Raw genomic sequence first — 23,619 nt, 5'->3', positions numbered from 1 at the left:
TGCGCTAGTTCAGTTTTGATCGTTAGTTATTTAAGATCTCATAATACATGGAACAGGACCCAAAGTAGAAAATAACAATCATTTGAGGTGCTGTGCATTTATGTCTTGTTTTACTTTTGAAAATAAATCACTGAAATGTTTATCTGCAATTTGCTAAAATGTATTTCAACAGTACAACAAGTTGAGAAGTCACCAACCTAACTCAGTTATACACACAACAATATATAGATAAAGTTAGCAAGTATGAGCCACTGGTTGAACTTCTCCAGTGGTAAACAAGGCATGTGCTGAATTTACTCAAGGAGGGGTGATTTGTGTGTAATAATAATATTAATATTTATATTTCATATTTGGGGTTTCATGTCTACTGTATTGATGATATTTCTAAATTAGTTTCAAACTTCAGTAGCTTGGAAAAACACAATCACAGTCTGCAAGCACAAGCACAGTCTGTTGAGAGAAACAACTTTGCCTTAACTTTAGAGTACCTACATATGTCTCTTTTCAACTTACAATGTTTGTGTTAGGTTCACAGGACATGGGTCATTTGTACTTACTGGCTGCTCTTTATTCTGACTTTTTTGCTTTTCTTCAGCTCATTGCCATCTTTGAACCATCTGTAGATCGGGGCAGGGTTCCCTGTGGCCTCACACTTAACTGTGAGCTTGCTTCCCTCATCCACTATTAATGGATTCCTCATCGGTTTTAACTTTGGAGCCGCAGCTGAAAAAAAAGAGGAAGAGAAAAACTCTGCGTTATTTATGACCATAGACACAAACTTGATTACAATTTGTTGTACACAGTTCATTTATAACTGTGTATTGGTGTTTTAGGAGAAACAACAGGACAAAGAAGGACAGACAGACAGCAATGGAGCCAATCATCCCTCTATAGACTAAACCAACAACTTTTTCATGTGACCACCAGATGTTGTCACTAGATTATCAACTTTGCCTCAGACTAATAAACAGGCTGAATTTCATTGTAGCGTTGCAGCTATAAAAACACCTGAGGCAAAATTCAGCAAAATATCTACAAGCTAATTATGAAAAGCTGTTCCCAAATGCAACACAACTGCGTCACAAATGGTATGTGTACACAACCACAAATGTACACACAATCAAAAGTAATTGTTTAACAAAAATATCCAATAACAATTCGACACCATAATAAGATGTCGGTTGTGATAACAGTATATTAAAAAACAACAGGACATCAGGATATTTGATCTATTAACTGCACTTCGACAAATTTTGACATTTTGACACATTTTACAGCTGTTGTGTAATATTGAGTTAGGTTGTATATGCTATAGTCATGGCTTTTGATGGAATTGTGTCATTGTGTACCTCAAGCCCAACACCCAATAAGCAGACTGCAAGAAATGTGTGACTTTTAAAAATGTTCCAATTTTATGTTTCAGTATTTACTATACATGAAGAAACTCTGATGTGAAATATTCCATAATTTCTTGCAACTTTTTTTTTCATTATGAAAAATGATCTGTGTCCAAACGCACACATACATGCACACGCAACAAACACTCACACAAACACTTTCCAGCTGACAGCTGCACACATGTTTAGGAGAAGACTCATCCAGGGCGGAGCAAGAGAGCAGGGGTGAACAAGGGTCAACCAGGGGCTGGCCAAGATGCCCCCCTCTCACTCTCTCTCTTTCACTTACACACTCTCTCTCCCTCCATGTGTAACATTTATAATTTCATGTATATACTGAACTTTGTAGTCCCCTGTATTACAGCTGTTTGCTGTGCATCACCTCTAAAGGATGACAGCAAAATGAAGACAAACAAAGCGTGACAAGCACAGTTAAGTATACATAGGTAATGACTTCAATTAAACGGAGAGGTGCACCAAATTTATCCTCCGTTGTCCTCTTTCTTGAGAGACTGTCCTACTTCACTGACCTGGTAAAGGCAACATGTCTGCACTGAAAGAAAAACCTTAATTTTCATTTTCTTTGTGGATTTAAGTGGACAATTGTGATGAATTTGGGGTACAGTTATAGGTTTGCATCAAAAACTGCATTTTGAAACTTTAAAATTGCCACTGCCACTTCCTATGTGATATATATCTACTACTAACAAAGTTTGGGTAAAAATAAATGCCCATAAATTGTGCTTATCAACTCTGACCCTCCCATATCTATTGAGGACTGTGGACTTAAAACTACATTTTACAAAGATAGCCTCTCCTACCACAAATGCACTCCAACACTTGCATACATGTTACATCTGTAATATAAAATCCTCATTGTGCACTATGTCAGTGTAATAAGTACCTAATTCATCATGCAAATCCCTGTTATACTGAACTGTTATGGTTACCTGCCATGCACAAGTACCTTCTATGTATTATACTGTATACAAAGAGAGGACACTATTTCTATGCTCATGTTTCTGTATTGTTTGTAACTGTCTAACTTGTTGTGCAGTACATTTTTATAACCCTTTCTATCATATTTCTGTCTTGTTTTCTTATAAGTTATAGGTATTGTAAAACAGTCACTGTCAAAAGTTCCTGCACTGTTCTAAAGGAAGTATTCAAAACAGTGTTCACAGTATTTTCATTTATTAAGTTCAATAGATGTGGATATTAAAGCTCTCTGTCTGCTGCAACCAAGTAGGTTGTGAGTGTGTTAGCCTGCTCTGCCGCCCCTGGTCACTTGGCACTAATACTCGTGATAGGAGCCAGAGGTCACATCTCTCAGGTCCAGCCATTGGATCTCTCTGGAAACAACTTCTCAGCTACACAGCCTTTTATCTTTTCATCGTCTCACTTAAAGGGCAATGCCTCTCGTTGCTGATGTTGTCTAAATTATTTCTGAAATATATACTGTCGTGTTAGCTTCATTCATACAGTGATATTAGAGTGATCAATGACAGGGCTGAAGACCTTCGAGGTTTACTGACATTTTTTTGCTTAAATCCAAAAGTTGAATAATATAAATTTGCCCAATTAAAAAGCATCAGACCCAATTACAAACAGGCTTGATTATTCCAGGATACTCCGCACCACATACAGGGAGTTGTCGGTCTGACATACACTTGATTTCCACTTGAATCACAGATAGTTAAATGTCACATTTAAAATAGCTCACATACAACACAGATCAATGGAAAAGCCTGTATTTTTAGTTCAATGGCAGCTATTTGTTACTAAAATTAATCTGTCACTGGTTAGACACTGGACTTTTATCTGTGAACAGCTTCCTGTTGGAAAATGTGCGTGATGATATCCATGGCATTTGGAAAATAAAGACAAAGATTCTAAAATTAGGCAGATGTGCCTTTGTATTGTGGTACTTAGTAACCTTAATGAGTTTTTTTCTCAAGATGGATCTTTGTGCCTCGATTGCTTGAGCTGTTTGTTCAAGATTTTACTGTCCCAAAAGGATTTGGCACAATATAACCCTCATTTATGCAGCAACGCATAAATGTGGTTTTGCTGAAAGTCATGAAAGTATATAGGCTGAACTGTATATCAGCATTTAAAATCAGCTCTGCTAGTGGGATGGGTTTATCAGTAGCCTCCAGCAAGACCATACACTGAGCATGCAACTCTCAATGCTCCAGGTGTTCTTCATTAAACATCTTCTGTAATCTAACACATGTAATGCACTGTATGCAACATGATGTTTAAAAAAAACCAGACTGCATAATGCCGTATAGTCCACTGATCCCTCTAATTTTCACATTACGTTGGCTAATGGAAAATTACCAAATATTACATCTGTTAGTAGTAATGTACAATAGTTCATTTGTGCAAATTTTCATATCAAACTTAACACAATGCTTTGTTACAATGTGTGTCAGTTGAATGTTTACTTCTGTCAATGATTTTAAAGAACAGAACTTACAAAGCCTACATAAAGATTGTATGTTCATGTGCTAATGTTATAATCAGAGCTCAGTTTAGATGGAGAAAGCCAACTGTGGTTTACTGTATATATTTCTTAAAGTCCATGGTCCCAAGCCTGTGTAACTGGACTACTGCACATGACTTCCACACACACTCCACTCTGCCAGACTCAGCCCAGCACACTGCCCAAGTAAAGCCTTGTCAGTCATAGTCAGAGAACAGCAGGAATGAGGTCGCACCATAAAGAAAAATGTTTAGTACATCGCTTGGACACAGGTTTGTCCTTGCCAAGCAAATTAAATGAGCTTTGTCCTTGCCTGGAAGAGTTACAGAAACACAGGACTGCACTTCTCATCAACCCAGTAAGCCAGATGTGTCGAGGGTCTGCTCCATCTACAGGATGCAGTTATAATGAAGACACAGGAGTCCATCAGACACTCTAGCTTCAAAACACAGATGTTTAACATCCTTTTCCATAGAGATTATTCTTCATGTCAGTGTTAAACACACTCTTTTATCTGCATTGCACAAAATAAATTATCAAAACAAACGCCTCTTAAATCCATAAACCCTCCAGAAATCATTAAAGACACTACTCTGACAGTGTGCTTAGTGATATACGGTAGTTGTTCATCTTTAGAATGACAAATCATACAGTAGACAGTTTGACTGACATGACATACAAGGTCAGCTCTACTTGATATGAATCATGTCAATTTTAATTGTGATTTATATTTTTTCAATGTGAAAAATAGTTGTTGTTTTTTTCATAATTGGAAATGAAATAATTTCTTGGAGGCTAATGGTTGTCTCATTTTCCATTACAGCAGTGGAAAAAGTGTCAGACCGAAATGATAAACCCTTCCCTCAACAACAGCCTGATTCTCTCTTTTTGAAGCAGAGGGGCAGCTGCAGACATGGACTATAAAAACCAAATTTGAGGATAGAGGCCTATCTGCCGTGTCAACAGCTCATGCCTTGGGTAACAGTTGGAAAACTCAGCCCAGAAAGAGGTTCAACAACAAAGTCACTTGATGAATTAACAATGCATTGCGCATATTGAGTTAACATTTCTGTTTTACTTCCAGGAGCTTAGAAAAGGAATCTGAGGCATGCCTTTGTGTTTCCCCTCCTAGACAAAGTATCCCTGATTACTCTGGTGTTATGTCACTTCACTGCACGTTGTCAAAAGACAAATTACATGGTGAGGCAGCTAGAGAAATGGGTTTTGCATGTGGGAATGGTCTTCAGACACTGCACACTAGTCACTGTAACACAACATCTGTTCAAAGAGATCATTTCAACAGCCTCCCACCACAACCAATGCACTTTCACCAAATAATTAGCTGTTGCATTGTTTATATATGACTCAAAACCCTCAACTTCAGGGTACTGCTCTCACTGAACTCTACAGACATGCTTCTAATGTGTTACTTTTCCTGGTTTGGTCAATCCTCATCTTTTTACCGAACATCCAAACAAATAGCTTAATATAACTTTTCTTTCATTGAAACTAATGGAGACAGATTGTTTTGTAATATAATTACACAGAAACTGCATTTTTGTGGTTTACACATGGTTGCACAGTGAAAAGCACAATCTGCAGAAGTTCAAAAGTTTAAATTATGTAGACTTGCAAAATATTTAACAAAACTTCATGTCATTTACAATAAAAGTTCAAAGGACACTGAAGTGAATGTAAAATGTAAACAATTACTGTTTCCAAATAGAACTGACTGCCAATCCCTCATGAATGTGTGAACTTAGTAGAAAAAGCCCAAACTAAAAACACCATAAATGCCACTACTGTGAGTAAATTAGGCAAAGTCATTAATTTTCTAACAAGCAGAACTGGACTCTATTTACAATGTGATACCATAAATACTGAAGCTAAAAGTTGTATCACTGTCACCGTCACCGTTTGTCTCCATCACTACCACAAAAAATGTTTTCCTCTTCAGTGAGGAAATGATCTAATTGTTTTTCACTGGCTGAGCAATCCAGTTAGACTGGACTACTCTTCAGTTCTTTACTGAAAATGAACATACAGCATACATAATATTGTATTAGGGCATGCTGCCAACTAACTCAATGACTTTTTTTTGGCCATATAGTTCTGCCCAACTTTCAGATCAACCATATTTCATACTGACTGAGTGTCACTTAAGGTCTTGTTGGTCAGTAAAATTTGACAACTACAAGTTCCTGAACATCTTCGTTCAAAAGCAGCTCTTATCATGTCCTTTAATGCTAAATCTCTAAGTCCTGGCTAGCTGTGGCTTCAATTATTAACTGCACTTTTGTCACAGTAACAGCAACTTCTTATTAAGAACAGTTATCATCATTATTATTATTATTTATCAAATTATCAAATGAATTCCCTTTCAATAGCATTCATGTGTAAATCTATCAAAGTAATATGAACATTTTATAATGCAGTTATGCTACAAAATGCCTTCATTTAAACACAATTTTCAATGTCCCAACTGTGCTACACAAAGCTGCATGCAAATATAATCACAATAATAACCTTCATGATATTTGCTTCTCATTTGCACCACTGGATGTACAAAATAAATGTATGTTACACAAGTAATATTTTGAATTTCAACAAACCCGAAGAAATAAAAATGTATTTATTTCTGTTTATTTATTTTTTTTATTTCTATATTCATCACAGCAGAGCAAGCAAGCATTAATACTGCATTAAACCTCAACAGATGGGGAGAGAGAGGTAACCAATTGGACGTCCATGTTACTGCTGGTATATTGTTTCTGCTTTCAGATGAACACAATGAAAGCTCCATCTTTGTATTACTTTTAACTTCTCTGTAAGAGCAATTATAAGAAAGAAGATTGCACCTGAATGGGAGGCTTAGTCTTTACCATCGCCCCCTCTGATTACTGGTTTCTATTAAACATTTTGTTGCTGAATTATTTAAGTCACTATGTTTCAATTATAAAGGTGTGGTAGATGTTGGAACATGATAGAAAACCATCTGGCACAAAATAAAGGAGCCTACCCTTCACTTCTGTAACTAATTATTATGATCCTCACAAAGCACGCAAACCCAGTCATATCAAAAGAAACTTGTTGTGTTTCTTCTTGCCATGAGATAAGATGAATAGTAGAGTTGTATGAATTATATCATCACCAGAAAAAGTTTATAGATGTAGGTCAGGCAGCCTGTACAAGGAGTTATACTACTTACAAAAGGGGGGCATGCATCTATGCTGCATTGTATTGATGACAGATTTGATGAAATGCCTGTAGCCTTTTTCACTCCCTTTCTAATTCAGAAGAAAGACACCAATGTTGCGCAGTTTTCCCCTGCCTCAGGTGTCTTTTCTTTGCAATAAGGACCAACATTTTGGCACAAATGTCTTTGTTAGTGTCTATACAAGTTATGCAACATTTGTGTGTCAATTTTCAGCCACAATGCATGTAGCTTTCAAAAAATAGATCTGTAAGGAAATTTCCATGTAACACTGCAGCAGCAGTACCCTAAACCAACATTTTGGTATGGTCCAAATGTTAAAGACGTCATAGCCTTTGAAAGGGCAATTAAAGCTGAGCAATACCTGCTGAGAGGTAATCTCCGTAAATAAATGTAGAAAAGTTAATTCTCAGGTGAGGAACACAAGACAATACTGTCTTGTTCCTTTCATGTTGGAGAGGGCTGACTGACATGCAAGCATACACTGTCCCAACAGAGCGCTCATGGGCTAGATTACATACAATTATATGTTGTCACGCCTCATCCACACTAACACATGTATACACATGCATGTACATGCAGTACAACATTAGTCGTATTAATACAAAAAGTTGCGTTTTTAGAACACTACGCAATACAGTTAAATAACAGTCATAAAGCACACAAGAAAACTACAAGAAAAAGGGGGGAAAATATTAATGAGTCCCTATACAGCTCAACCAGCTGCATTGCAAAAAATCAGCTAACTTGAGTCTAGTGAAGCTCTGAGACCACCTCGGACCTGCAGCAAACTGTTACAGTGATAACAAGACGTTTTCATCACTTAAGCCCAAATCTGTCCTTTGTTGACATTGTTTTATGTCTCTTGACTTAGACCTTCACATGCCAAGTGTAACTATTTGGTAACATCTTTGATTGAGAATCAATAAAATTGTCTTTCCAAATGAAATCATGTAATGCCACCACTCAGACTGACATACAGCAAGACAGATGCCACTCTACATTTATCTGTGGGGGCACATTTCGCAAAATTTTATGGGACTGATTTGCTAACTTAGCAAGCCAGCAAAGAAAGTTAGCTAGCTAAATTATCTTGATTTTTATTATCTCACAGATAACAAAGGTAGTATACAAAATCTAGCATACTATTCTGACTTTGTATCTGTCTCTGAATATTAGGCTTGAAATAGTAAAAATGCATATATGATAGTTTAGTGTCTCATCAAGTATCAACAAAAATCTGACTAACTTACTGACCCTCACCTCTGACACAGTAAATATACTACATTTACGACATATACCATTATCACTAAATGAGACAGAGGAATAGTTAAAAGCTAAAGTAACTAGGAGATCTGAACAGCATGTGTTTAACATGAATTTTGCTAAAAGAAGGTGAGTTAAAATGTACACCAGTAATGAAGACTATACTGTAGCAAAATGAACTGGATTGAGATGCAGAAACATTACCAATGACACAGAACCTAAATTACATAGTTAGAAGACCATTGTGGATCATGTCAACATGTTTTCTGGTTGTGTAGATTTGTTTGTTTTTTTTTAGATTTGCTGTGCTGCAAAATTGCCAAAAGATAACTTCTTTTGAACATGATTAATTGATAAACCACTTCCCCAACAGCCTGATGTCACTTGTGGATAATACAAGCTGGCCACATTTATTAGAGAACCAAATGAGACTAAAGTAGTAAGTAGAAAAGCTACCTCTAAAAGTGCTATTCGATACCTCTCTTTTTATCTTGGATGACCCAATTTTGAGCCTTAGACCAAGAACACACCTGATGATGTACATGAAGTGCCATTAGTGTGGACACACCAAGCATCACCCCTGAGTACTTTGAAAGCCCAATTTGACAATGGGAAAGCCGATAGTTTCACACAGGTTGCCCATTTGCCAACTTTTGTGATAAATCAATAATAGAACTCATTTTAAGGAAAATTATGATTCAAGATCAGATTATCATGTTCTGGACACATTTATCGACATGAGAGGTGTATCAATTAGCATTGGCAATGACACTGATAGTTAAAAATATATTGATAAAATCCAATAACAAACATGTCCAGTTTATTTTCATTTGTTTCATTTTGTGAAAAGCAGAGAAAATAAACCAGAACATGCACACTGACGCATATTTTCTCTGTTTGTATGGCAGCTGAGCTTGTTGATTCACAAAGATGCCAAAAAGTATTCTGCAAGTACTCTGTGTCCAGCGTACTGTTTATGTTACGTGTTTATAGATCACAATCAAAGTTGAATTTAGGAGCAGTAATAATTCATATATATTTAACCATAATAAAACAAGGAAATTAAACACATATGCCAAAAACAGCTTCAGTAGCACATTTAAACCTAAAAAGGTGTCATTTCAATACTTAGGACGCATATAAAAAAAGTAACATTCTTTTACCTGACTTGAAAATGCTAAAACCAAACTTCAAACGTTATCTATTGGAAGCTGACAGATGTGACATCAGCTGGTACAAAATGGCTACCAACACGTAAAGATGCTGTCAATAATTTACTATCTGATCAAACCAAGAATGGTATATAGTAAAGAGTGAAAATCATAGTATTGTCCTTAAAGTGTCACTGAAATGGGGGTTGGGCTTCCCCATGACCTGAGGTCAAACTACAGTGACATGCTGCAGCTTGTAAGAACCACTACTGAGCAAGCACATTGCTACGTTTGTGACTCTGTAAAACAAGCAGCTCCCATGATATCTTAAAGTCAAACTAGCATCCAGCAAAAATACAGAAAGTCTTCCATGTTTGATGACTTACCACAGACTCAGAATTAAGATAATCACTAAAAGTTCCCAAGAGAGTCTTAATGTATTAATCCTGTCAAAGAGTGCATAATGAAATACTGAATTGCAATACACACACAACACTTATATGATAAAAGTGGCAAAAAGGCTGATTTAAAAAAAATACTCAGATAATGTGGCAGAACATTAGTGAAAACATGATCATGTAATGAATTAAGGAAAACCTTTAAAGCACAGTTATAGCCAACCATCAGAGCTCATAACACAACTGTATTTTGACTCTCTGAGCTCCAAAACTTGCTTTTTGAATGTTTTTGTTGATCTTGCACACATGTCATATTACCAATTTGCTGCCAAAACCAGATGTGCCTCTACACGCTGTCCACATTAGGAGACCAATCCATGTGACAATCTGGCGGCAAGCTTTGACAAGCTAAGGGGATACTTTGTTCCACACTTCCGTAATACAGTAAGACCAACTAAATCTCTCTTTTTCTCTCCAAGCCTCTCTATCTCTCTATCTATCCATCTATCTATCTATCTATCTATCTATCTATATATATATATATATATACATACATATATATATATATACATACATACACATATATACACATATATGTATACATATATATAGAGATAGATAAAATATTATAAAGACTGTGCCATTCATTTCCTTTTACCTTTAGTGAGATCGCCCTCTTTTTCCTTTTGTCCTTTCTTACCCCCCCTCTTTTTCCCTTTCTTTTCTTTCCTCTTGTTCTCCGTCATGCTGTCAGAAGAAAAGTAAATCCTCTCAGGAAAAGACACAGAAAAAAAAACAGGTAGTCCTATTGGGAACGTGTGGCAAGTGGGCACCACCAGACTCTGAGCCTGTTAGAGCGTCTCCCCTCCTATATAGACTCACACCAATCAAGTACAGCAAGGAACCACCTACTCACAGCAGGGCAGAGGGAGAGAGAGAGAGAGAGAGAGAGAGAGAGAGAGAGGGAGAGGGAGAGGGAGGAAGGGAGGGAGGGAGCAGGGAGAAAAATAAGGAGAGAAAAGGTAGAAAGGCACTGCTCAAGAAACTAAGAGGGGATAGAATACAGAAGGAGGGTGGGAAGAAAGAGGGAGGGAGGGAGCATAGAAGGCATTTCCCATTGCTTTAAGGCAATCAACTGTTCCCTTACTGGATCTATCAGATAAGAAGTGGCTCTTCCAGTCCCTGCAGCCACAACTGTGGTCCCATGTAGTCCACACAAAAATCTGAAGTTGGCCCACACAAGCTCCATGGCCCTGCTTGAAGCCAACTCTGTTTCCCATACCCCCGGAGCATCTTCTCCTTTGTAATGACCCATGCAAAAGTGGAGCGAGACCAGTTAAGCTATCCCCTCTGCACTGTTGACCCCACCCAGATAATTCAGGCGGGGACCTGCCCTTGCCAGGTTGATGTTGGGGTCCCAACACACTTCACATCTGGTTTAGATTTGCTGTGCACAGATTCTGTAGATACGTGTCAGAGAAAGCAGTGTGTGAGGTGCTGAATGTCAGATCACAATCTTTGACAGACTGCTTCTTACAAAATTACACAAAATCATCTTTGGCTTCCCGGGCTGCTCCCCTTCCTCACCTCACTTGTCTGTCAGTCCCCCTCTTAGCACTACAGGCAAGTAACAGCATGTCTGTGGATATATCTCTCTTTCTTTCCCTGTCACTGATAGCCAGGTGTCACCAATATCCACGCAGCAAAAAAGGATTTAGAACTTTAAAAAATATTTTATTATTATATTTACTTATAATATTTACTTACTTTACTTACTATACATTTTTATTTCTATACAATGAGTGGTCATAGCTTTGGTATTTTCTGTGTATTCAGTTAAAGCATAGAGGAAAGTAGGGCAGGGGAAACTCATGAGATAAAGGTAGGACATGACTAAGTTGAAGGCCAGTAAGGGCACACGAGTGGCTCAAGAAGTGTGCAGAACTTTCTTAAAGTGATAACTCTTTTTCTCACTTTTAAAGCAAGAGTGTATTTTTACTCTGGTTTGCATGAAGCAATATCTATATAAACATAACTTACGGAAAAGCTGTTTATCGTAATTTGACATATAGCCCAACCTGTGACTACATGGTGATCATTAGTTATCTTAAGCTGCTAAAACAGAGTTTTCTAATTTCATGCCGACCGAACTCCACTGTCATGTTAAGTGGCTGGAAAATAAAACACGTTGAAACAACAATAGAGCAACTCTCAATGAAACTCTTGCGTTGTGAGAAAAAAACTGTAGATGAGTCATCTGCGGGGCCCTCCTGGGGTTTGTCTCAGTCCAGCCCTCAGAGGATTCTTGGCGTTTCTAGGGAGGAGGCAGCAGCAGTATGGACTGAAAGGGGCAGCAGAAGGGTCATGTCTTGACAGGTCAGCACACTCAGTACCATAAGCCTCATCTGTAGGCAAAAAAACCGAAGAGGTCAAACCAAGTTCAAGGTTTGACACGTCACTCAGGTCCAATATAGGTGCTTCTCCTGCTTCAAAAACTAATTGCTCTTTCTTCTCTCTTTTCCTGTCCTCTTCTGTCCTCTCCTCACCTCTTCTCTCCCACCCTGTCTTCTCCTCTCCTCTCCCCCCAGTGGTCGTTCTCGATGATCTAATCTGTCAGCAGAGGTAACTGAGTACTAGCAGGGGCTACAGTTTGTCGGAGAGCTGCCCCTGCCGCCCTATCTCCCCCCAATCTCAACACTCACTTCCTCCTCCTTTACTCAACAAGACGAGGCTCGTTCCTAGGCCTGTGAGTCTGTGGGGTGCGGTGTGGGTGGGCATGCCGTTTATGTATGTGTCAGAAATGTGAGTATTGGTGACGTCAGGACAAAAGAAGTGAGATTGTAAGATTTGGAATATGATTTGGCTGTCTGTGTGCTTCTCACAACATCTCTCAACTTGCTCCTCCATGGACCCAAGAATATCTTAAAGCAGATCCACACAAGATGTAAATTAGTGAAATGTAGCATTTGCTGACACGAGTTATGAGGGTGTCCTGTAGCTGTAGGAGCATAGGGAGCACATTAACCTTCGGGGTGGTGTGAACTTCATAATGTAGTCATCCTCTCAAACTTTTCACTTGAACTTGCTGAACTGCTGTTGAACTGGACAAAATTGAAAATTTTGCTGCATACAGCATAGATGCAAAAATGTAGAACTTTTACCAGAACTACTTTCCACTTGCGGCATTACAAAAAACACGGATGTGCAAAAACAAAAGTGCATGTAGAAGGGGAAAGGGAGGGAGTTCTAGCAGACTACACATTGAGAGTCAGTTGAGAAAATTATTTTATATATTTGTCCACAGGTTTTTGTGATGAGCTCCGAACAAGGTTGCGTTAGCGGAGTACAACAAGATTCGGAAATGAACTCCATTTTTCACACACCAAGACACAAATATGGTCACGGACATCGAAATCCCTTTCTCTTTTTTCTAGTCTACAGAAAAGCATCTGCTGTTTTTCAACAGCCGTGGGCTGTCCTTGGATCAGGGTCTGGAGGTGGAGGGGCACAGTGGGCCAGTGTGGGAGGAGTATGACTTGAAGAGCAAATTCAAAAAAAAAAAAAAAATGGAGCCAACCCCTAAAAGTTCTGACATGGATCCTTTGTATGCCCTGCTCATAAATGCTCCACAGGCCCCATCTCTGCCTGCCTCCTAATCCCTCCTCACTGCTCCCAGAAAAGGAGAGACAGCTTTCCCGTATGATGGAGCTGAGCAGCTCCCTCCTAACAATAGCATACCTGCACATCATCACATTGATACTGCTCAACAGCACTCCTGCCCTTTCACAGGCACAAGAGTTTATCTTTTTAGACATAATGGCTTTAAACAGCCATTAGGTTATGTTGTTTAGATCTGTCTGCTTTTTTGCCAACAAAGTGCATATGGTTGTGGGTTGGGGGGTTTAAAGTAGGGTATAGTGTCTGCTTTTAGTACGTCTGTCTTGACTCCGAGGGGTAAAGCAAGTGCAGGAGGGGGCAAGAGAGGACACAACATTTAAGAGAAACAGGAATGGAAGAGGACAAATGGTGTGTGTGTGTGTGTGTGTGTGTGTGTGTGTGTGTGTGTGTGTGTGTGTGTGTGTGTGTGTGTGTGTGCTTGGGGATGGGGGGTGACAATAATGTCCTCTTCGTCAGATGACAGAAAACAGCCCCACCTGCTGATATTCACCTTTTAACAAAGCATCTGCTTTCTCAGCTGACCATGCTCTGACCATGCACTGCTGCCTGATTACTAAAATAAAAACCTGCGCATCCAGCTGCAGTGTCTGTAGGAAGATTGTGTAGAACACACATCTTTGAGCATAAATATTAACCTCTTAATGTTGCCAGTCTTGCTGCTTTCCATGTGTTCATACTGTAAGTGTCTGCGCAAGTGGCTTTCTGTACGAATGACAGACAAAAGATGAGAGGCATGTGACGAGACATTGAAGACTTATGTCACTGGGTGGGCTGGTGAAGCCCCCTTAAGGGGAGACACGACACAAATCAATGCCAGTGACATCTGGAAGCCCGAGGAAGGGGCTATTTTCTCAAGGTCAGCTTTACCAAGGTCAACTAAGATTCCAAATCTGAGTGTTACTAATGACTCTGCTCAGCAACAGCTGAGATCAGAAACACAGAAAAGAGACCAGAAATCGCATTCACTGTCTCATTTACAACATAATAAATGGATGGATGATTTCAAATCAAGCATGGCTGTTTGGTATTTACACAGAGATCCTATAAATCAAAGAGGAACAGCAAGAAAGAATTTAAGTGTTAAACAAGGAAGTGATCCTGGGTGGATTCGGCTCTTTGACGTTTCCGCAGCACATAGCTGTCACCATGGTAACCACAGTCTTAAGGGTAGCAGCTAGAGTGTGTGAGAGAGATGTGGAAGGGCGGAGTAAGGATGAGAGACAGCGAGAGGGAGACAAGAAAGGATGCAAGCGAGAAAGTGGGTGATAATGTGTAAGAAATACAATGGGAGGAAGAGTGAGGGAGGCAGAAATTAAAGAAAGGTAAGATCATTGAAGAGAATGAAGAGGAGGGGGAGGGGGGTGGAGCAACATGAGAAACAGCAAGCGAAACAAAGAAACACAGAGAGAGGTATCCGCTGAGCAGCTGCAGCCTGGCCACTGTATCGCTCCATAAGAGAGATGTCCATGAGTAAGCCTGTGCCAAGCCTGCTGGGAAGCACTGCAGTAGCATCTCAGAGAGGAGAGATGACAAACATCAGCACTGAGCATGCTCCACTCTCAAGGCCACTGAGGAAATGAGATTTCAGCTCTTTAGCCTCTCAGTTTGTTCAGTTCTCCAGCTCTATTCCAGCCTCCATCTGTCACTACCTATCTTTCATGAGTACATCACACCACTGGTCCCTCTCAGTGCTTCAGATGTGGCTCCATGTTGGATAAAATCTGACTGATGTGTCTGATTACTGATTGATTTAATGGTAAGAGGCATCTTTCCCACTTATGGCCGTGCTGACTCACATTGTGACAGGTTTGATTGGGGCTGAGAGGAACAAGAGATGAGCATAGCAACTCATCAGCCAATAGGGCATCATACTGCAGGCCAGCAGCACGGCAGCCTCGCACACAGACAGCTCTTTTGCCAGATGTGATCTCTGTGCCTCTGAACTCTCGCTGATCGTCCTCCTTATTTGGACGGTTACCAGAGCTGCACTGTAAATGACATTTGTGTCAGACCTACAATTAAGCTGAGGTTGAATTTTTGGTTTTTTCCTCTTTTTTTCTTTAAAAAAAAATATTTATGCTTGTTCTACAGGCAGACAGACAGACACACCCACGCCAAGATACAATTGTGTGCTTTTCCCTGTTTCATGACTGAAAATTGATGCTTCGCTCTGGTATCAGTCATGGTTATGTGATGAAGTGTGTGGTTATGTGTGTGTGAGAGAGAGACACAGTGTATGTGTGTGTGTATTTGAGGACACAGTCTAGATGAAAAAGAAGCTGTAGAGGATGTCAATTGCCACTCAACTTCCACTGTGGCTAAAGTACCGAGCACTGTAAAATCATTTTCTGCTTGCTGATAACATTGGTGATAAAAATGGTATCAAAGTTAATTTTCATATATCTTCCCTCACTAATAACAAAGAGCCTCTCAATTGGACAATAATAGTTCATTTCTATGCTACTGAAATAGCACAAATATTTGTAATGACAGATGCTGTCTGAGCATGACTTTGATGATCCTCTTAGACAAAAATCCGCTCTATCTTCTTAAGGCTGCCTGATTGAATCTCTATCTCTCGTTCCCTCTCTGTATTTTTCCTCTTTTAAAACGTATTTATTTTTCAGTCTGTCTCTCTCTGCCTGTCTCCCTCCCTGCTGTCTAAGGGAGAGATAAAGAGGTTTGTGTGACTGTGAGCAGATTGACTTGAAGATAGAGGCTGGAAGCAGATCTCTTCCACCTCCTCATTCTGCTCTTTCTCTCTCTGCTCTCACCCAGATGAATAGACAAACAGTCTCCCACATGCTCTCACAGTTTATCAAACACACACCCACATAGAACCAGGTCTTCACGCAAACACATATGTGCGCTCTCACCAGAGAGAACAACACACACTCAATCTAAGTGTCCTCAGGCCGACAAAGTATACACTGTCACACTCAAATACAAACATACCCCCTCAAACACGCACATACGCATACGCATACAAACACACAGGTGCATCCACATGTAAATAGAAGAAGCACATGGGTCATAGATGCATTCAAAATGGATCTGTTTTCCACTCATAGTGTACAGTACCTAATACAAACCATTTCCCCTGTATAAAGGCATACTTAATTTACGAAATGGACTTTTAAGATGCCACGTGAATCACAGCATTACGCCATGCTTCTTAAGGGGTTTTTTCCATTGCGCACACATTTTTCTCCCGAAAACCAAATGACTAAACTTTGTACTTGTTTATTTTTAACCTGCCGTCATTGAACTTCATTATAAAAGTGTAAAGAAATGTGTTATTAAAAATCTATTTTAAATGAATCCATATTAAAAAGGAGGACTTTTCAAAATCATTTTTATTGTATGTAAATACAAACTTGGACCAGTATCTATATATTTAAATGCCAGGTAAGCCCCAAACCCCACTATTTGAACCCCTGAACCCATGACAGTAATTTTTTTTAATGTTTTAATAAATATTATCTAAATTGTTGATTTGAATAAATGGGTGATAAATATCACTTCAATATAAATTAATCTATCATTTCACTTTATGTACATGATTAAAATCTTTACCTTCTCAACTTTAAACTGGATAAATGTAAATGTACACAAGGGAAAACACGGGAAGGTTGTGCTCTTATCAGCAACCATCCCCCTTCAAAAACATACGTGCATCCGCTCTCTGCTTTGCATTCTTCGCATCAAATCAAATTCCTTTTGCGCTCTGCACTTGTCCTTTATCTCTAAAATGTGCTTTTAGAGCAGCACAAACATGTCACTCTGAGGACACTGTGAGGAGTTTCACACAGAGTGAAACCAGCCTCTTGGTCATCATTTGCATTTCTGTTTTTGCCTCTCGTGGCTGAGCTTGGGCTTATCAAGAGTCTTTCTTATCTCTTTGTTTGTTTTTCACCAATGTAGGCTTTTCCTGGAAAACAGGCCACTACGCATGTGTAAGCTTAGATCATGCTTTGGCGGCATAAGCCCAGATCAAGGCGGTCTTAAATTGAGTGAGCTTGATAAGTGGGCAAGAGAGTGGTCCCTAGTGACGATGCCAGGATGGCCTCACACTGTGCTCTGGCAAGCCAGCATGGCTAACAGGAAGCCAGGCCTGTAGTTGGGTCATCCCATGACTGCAGAGGCCCACAAAACCCTCTCCACCCGACTTAAAGCCATCGCCAAGCACACCAGTGACTGATAACAGGACTGAGAAGGAGGTCAAAGCTAGCTAAAGCTGTAATACGTCTAAATAGGCAAGCCACCACCAGTGTGAGCAGCTTAGTGATGGAGGAACGGCACCAAAGCTTTAGCCGAAATCTAATAGTTGAGTCTTAGCCACCAGAGTATTAATTGTTGCCCAAAAGGCAGCGTAGTAATAACAAAACACAAAACCATGTCTGCATGGATAATGATGAGGTGGCAAGACAAGGGAGTGGAGGTTAGTGTCAACTCACTTACTACAGTACAAAATCGAGGTCAGATGTTTGACCAATTTTTATCAAGTTTTATCAGAATGGCGCTAAGGAGTTTTGATAAATAGAGAAGCCATCCTTTGTATTATTTTTCATGGTACATTTTGTGTTGTATTGCAATGCTGGCTTGCCTACAGTGGTTTCCTGGCCCATGGCCATTTGCAGTATGATAACTGCCTGCTTGCAAGCCTAATGTCATGGAGACAACAAGGGAATGAAGAGAAACACGCCTAGACAATCCGTAGCGAAAGTACACATCCCAACAGATGTGAAAAAAAGCGGAAACGGGGCTACAGGGCTCACACTACAGGGACTTTCTGTAACACTGATCTTACTGGCTTTTACAAGTACAACAGACCTCAGTGAGGAATGTTGCTTTCTCATTTAGGGTAAAACACCCCCGGAGTTAAGGGGTATCAATATCACAAGGGAGATATATTCCTCTTTTGTCTGCATTTGCTGCAGTGAGGTGATGGTTAGTGTGCTGGTCTGTGGGCCAGCTGGGACACATCTCAGTTCACCCGCACACACACACACACACACACACACACACACACACACACACACATGCACGCACACACACACACGCACACGCACACACACACTGAAACTTGCTCTACACTGCTCACTATCTTTCAACAACAAGCTGAGCAGGGACCAGACGGAAAGAGGTCCTATTTGTGCAGGAAGATAAATACACTTCTGCACCCAGTCCTGTCCCCTCCAGATTAGAGCAACACAATAATGAGCAGGAGCACTGGTGGAAGGGCAGAAGAAAGCAAGGGTAAAGGATAGAGTAACAGTCTACCACCAAAACACACACCTCCGCACACATACATGCATAAGTAATCACAGACAGACACACATCCCTTAATCTTTAATTATTAGAACTTAATACTCAATAATTGTCTAAATTGGTGATGGTATTTTGTCCCTTGTGCTGTATGTGTCACATGTGTTATTTGTGAAGTTTAAATATATCCCTTTTGAATATGAATTAAATTCCTGTGCGATTTACAATCTTTTGCTATCTTTTTCTCAAATCATTCACTCTGGAAAAGCGCCAGTATTTACAACTTGATGACGTCACAGGTTGTAGACGCACAGAGAGCACACAGAGTCACTGTGAGTGTGGGTGTCAAGTATCTGGTCATCGTATACTGGGGCAATATATCCACGTAAATACGTGTTGAGTTGTTTGCAAGTTATTCTTCTGTGAGTCAGCAGTGTCATAATCTTTTATCAACTCCTCCTCTTTTTACATTCAGGATGGTAAGACTCAATCACCGACCAGAGAATTAAGTAATTTATCTTCACTCTGCCACAAAAGCATGTTTTCTCTTAAATCTGCTGAAATAAACCTCTGCCTCAAAGCAGGAGACCCCTTCAATGTTGAGGGAAACTTTATTTTTCTTTTGGTCCACTTCCAAACATTGCTAACAAGCCATTCCATTCTTTTTAAAGTCTTTTCATGTTAAGACACACATCAATCCACACCTACAACATACCTGAGGAAACAAACCCTCTCTCAGGATATGTACTGTGTGTGGGGTGAACATGGCCGGACACGTCCCTTAAACACACCGGGAGGCGCCCAGCAGGAGTGCCGGCAGCCCCTCTTTTCAACACTTCGGCACGCTGCACACAAACACAGTTGCCCTTCCCATGGTCCTTTTGTTTCCTATTGTTTTGTTGAAGTTCCTGTCATGGACACTGTCAGCTTTCTCTGGACATTTATATATTACACTTTTGGACAAACACTCACGTTAATGTATGTTTTTTTTCTCTAAGGACTACATTGCACTAATCATGCTTGAATCACTGCACAAATGCAGGCAAGCTTCTTAAACTAGGCATCTTACAACTGACGCAGGAAAACATGCATATGCTTGCCGACACAGAATTATAGGAAATGCACTTTACAAAAATTCTGACAATTACCCAAAGAATAACACACCCAAGCACTGACAAGCATATACACAAACCTGGGGAGAAATATACTTAAATTGCTTGCACATTACTTACTTCATAAAACCTTCTAAAGTTAAACTCAAGCAACTTTATACAGGCAAACAGAATTGGAAGAATTAGTTTTTTGTATGTAAAGATGTATGTATGTATATAAAGAGTATGAGAGGTTGTAAAGGTACAGTTTTGAGAATATGAGGGTAAACGTCCCAGCCAATGCTCAATTTCCTGTGTCTGACTAACAGACTTTATTACTGTGAAATGGCCTTAAAAATGGCCAATAGGCAGTCAATCAGGTGAGTCATCTCTACCATCAGATTATTAAATAACATCACATGCTTAAATCTACAAGCTAGAAACTGGTGTGTGATGAGAGTGAAGCAGTTGCCTGGAGCAGCAAAAAGTACTCCAGATAAAACAACAAAATATGTTGTTGGTCCATTCACTTCAGAAACGACACATTAAATGCCATTGTTTCATGTTGTGCCAATGCCACGGTTAAGGTTTGGACACAAAAACGACTTGGAAAGGTTTTGGGTTAAAAATACGACTCTTTTAAGGTTAGTAGAGCATCATCATGCTTACAATAACTACCATGTGGTTAAGGGTAAAGAACGATATGGGTTGTGACATGTTGGCTTGTGGTTGAAAATAGGAAACAAACTGCAATCTCCTGTGTAAAAGTCTGATTCATACACCTCCAACCTCTGCTACTGTCATAATTACTACACCCACTAGAGGACTTTATCACCTGAACGTAAACATGTTGTTTGCAGGCACTTGGTGAAATGTCGTTTTTCCTTGGAGGACAGTCTCCCAGGAGCCTATAGTGAGTAAATGCCAGAGAGTGAGTCTGCAGTGAAAGGTTATCTCCCGCGCTGTCCTTCAGTGTCATGCTGCTTCCTGTGAATCTACTTGACACCTTGGTGAGGAGACGCTGCAATGAAGATGCACCCAGAACTACAAATGAATAACTGAAGACCAGGTGTCCTGCACAACTTGACTGTGAAAAATCAGTTCTTCAAGCTGCATATTCCAAACAGCACTGACCCACATACCCTTTTAAACAGAGACACATCATAACCAACAGCATGCATGCACTCCCACCTTATCAAAAGTATATGCACACATTACAAAATTGCTCAACACAGACTGCTTCTTAGTAAATTCACTTCGTGCTAATTCTGCCTGAAACTTTGGCAGCATGTGCTGGTGTTTTATCATTCATCTTCCACCTTGCAGCTATATGGCACATACATGACGCAACATATTTTTCCAACCACTGCATAATTTCACACGAAAAATTACAAGCATTACCTTCATTTCACTTTTCCAGGAATATTAACAAGACATTATGTTTCTGCTGAATTGACGTTTCTGATAAGTGTGTTGTTAAGCAGCAGCAGCAGGTCTACTTTGTTCCATTATCAAGTGGAAAACTCAAAGTCTATTTACTTGATGCTTTGCAGTTCCTATTTAAAGGAAAAAATGTGACTTTGGTCAAATTTTAACTCCAAGTTTTGATTAGGTCATTACTTGACATTGGCAAGAAGACAATTTTGAAAATTTGGGTTGAGCTTGAGCTACAAAAAAACAAAAGCTATGGTTGATATGATGACTTAAAAAAATGTTTACATAAACCATTGATTCCATGCAATTGAAGATCCCTGTTGTCATCTATAAACCAGTTTTATGGAATATTATGGTATGTCTTTTCTGCAGTGTTACGCCCACAGAAAGACCTACAAGCAATAGAACATAGAAATGTGTGCCTGCCAGCTTCACCCTCCCTCCTTGGACTGAGCAATAATAGGTTACTTCTACAGCATGCCAAAACAATGTTGATCCCAGCAGTAATTTGTGTGATCTTGACACTCCTGACAACAAGCCTAATGTTACAGGCAATTATACTGTTCATAAAAAGTATCCATCAAATGTGAAGCTAACCCTGTGTCGCTGTGAGTTTGAGCTGACAACAAGCACAAGAAGTGGTTAGAATTGGATTGTACATGCCACAGTAACCCGTTTAATATTGGAGGGAGCCAAGCAGCTTAATCAGATTTCAGATCATTGAAAAATGAGCTTACCTGGCTTTTTTAGAGTTATGCCATTTACATGCATTGATCCAGAGCTGGATTACCGGACTAAACAGGGTTAATAATGGAGCTGTCAATAGATGTAAACAAAGCCAAAGGCATATAAAATGAGGTTAATAGCCCTGGAACAAATTATTGGCATTTTATTTCTCCCAAGTATTAGTCAATCTGTTTGGCCATATATAAGCTATAAATGAAGTGCATGGGATAGGGCATATAATGCTATACAGGGTTCACAAAACTACATTACATTCTGAATCAGGACATTCCAGCCATAACACCTGTATAATAATATTTCTTTAATGGTGGTAAATATTGATTTAATTTTCTGTTCTGTTGTTGTTTTCTACTTGCAAATTGGCAAATCAATTGTCGGGACTTTATACTAAAATACAGTACAAAACGAAGAGACATTTCTTCATGTAGGCCTACAGAGATTTCACATTAGTCAATTATTGGTTTTCAGAGAAGAGTCCCTGATTTATGATTTAATGCTGATGCTATTTGTGACTTTAAAGGGTTAATTTTGTCGACAACCTTTCATACTGGCAACACAAAAAAAACTTTTAAATATTTAATTACATGCACTGGCTGCAGCCTGTGAAGGAAAAGTATTGCAGCCCAAGATAGCTGCAAATTACTGAATGATTCAAAAGGCAGGGTAACTTGAACTGCCTCCACAAAGGAGTAGGACACAAGTTGTAAAAAGAAGGCTGATATAAACACATAGAAAGGTAGCATTACATACAAAAAGTCTGCATTATAAGGCAGGTTCATGTCCAGCAGATAGACCAAGAGAAAGCAGGTTTAAGTGTTTGTGTTTTGCATTCTCTTCATTTGTCTAAGGATATTTGAATGTTGATATTTGCCTCATATTGTTCCATGTTGGGAAGAAAACTGTATTCAAGCCACCATTTGTTAAGTTTTAGTCATATCTAATACTGCTGTATTTAAAGTTACTTATCTTTTATATACTGGTAGACACCCACAACTGGGGGAAGCCAAGGATTTTTTTGTATCTACACAATTGAGGGTTCAAAGTTACTACTGGGCATCTTTTTGACCACAATCTACAACCATAAATGATTGCCTTTCCTTGTGGGACACCATTACAGTTAGTTTAGTCAAAAGAACACATCCGCCTATAGCTGACTGCAGTATTAACAGCATATGTCTCACACTGGAATGATGGCTTCCTTTTGTGAACAAAGTAAACCCCAAATGGCAGTGACTTTCACAGTTGTTATCCTGCACATATCTCCCGGACTGTGCAGTGACTGTGGGCTTTTGAGTGTTTTTGACACAGCTCCAGCCGCAGGGGCAGGGAGTCGAACAACTGCTGACATTCCCAACGGACTCATCCCTTTCAACTTTTCGGTGTTTCTCCTGCTCCCTGATCCTGATCATATACTGCCTCATTGTGGTGAAGGCAACATTCTTCAGTGGGTTGAAAAATTCTGTCCTAATTGTTGGAAAAGCAGAGAGGCA

General features: G+C 39.5%; 1 protein-coding gene across 1 annotated transcript in view; it reads right to left on the bottom strand.

Moving 5' to 3' along the window:
- Window positions 1–23,619, bottom strand: part of LOC128371248 (pro-neuregulin-2, membrane-bound isoform-like) — a 69,552-nt gene that overhangs the window by 36,117 nt on the left and 9,816 nt on the right. The window contains exon 2 of the mRNA XM_053331516.1: window positions 558–723. Coding sequence (XP_053187491.1) covers window positions 558–723 — 166 coding nt within the window. The remainder of the gene's footprint in view (window positions 1–557; window positions 724–23,619) is intronic.

The sequence above is a fragment of the Scomber japonicus genome, chromosome 13 (assembly GCF_027409825.1).
Source record: "Scomber japonicus isolate fScoJap1 chromosome 13, fScoJap1.pri, whole genome shotgun sequence".
In the NCBI taxonomy this organism is placed as follows: Eukaryota; Metazoa; Chordata; class Actinopteri; order Scombriformes; family Scombridae; genus Scomber; species Scomber japonicus.
This window is presented reverse-complemented; position numbering and strand designations above follow the sequence as displayed.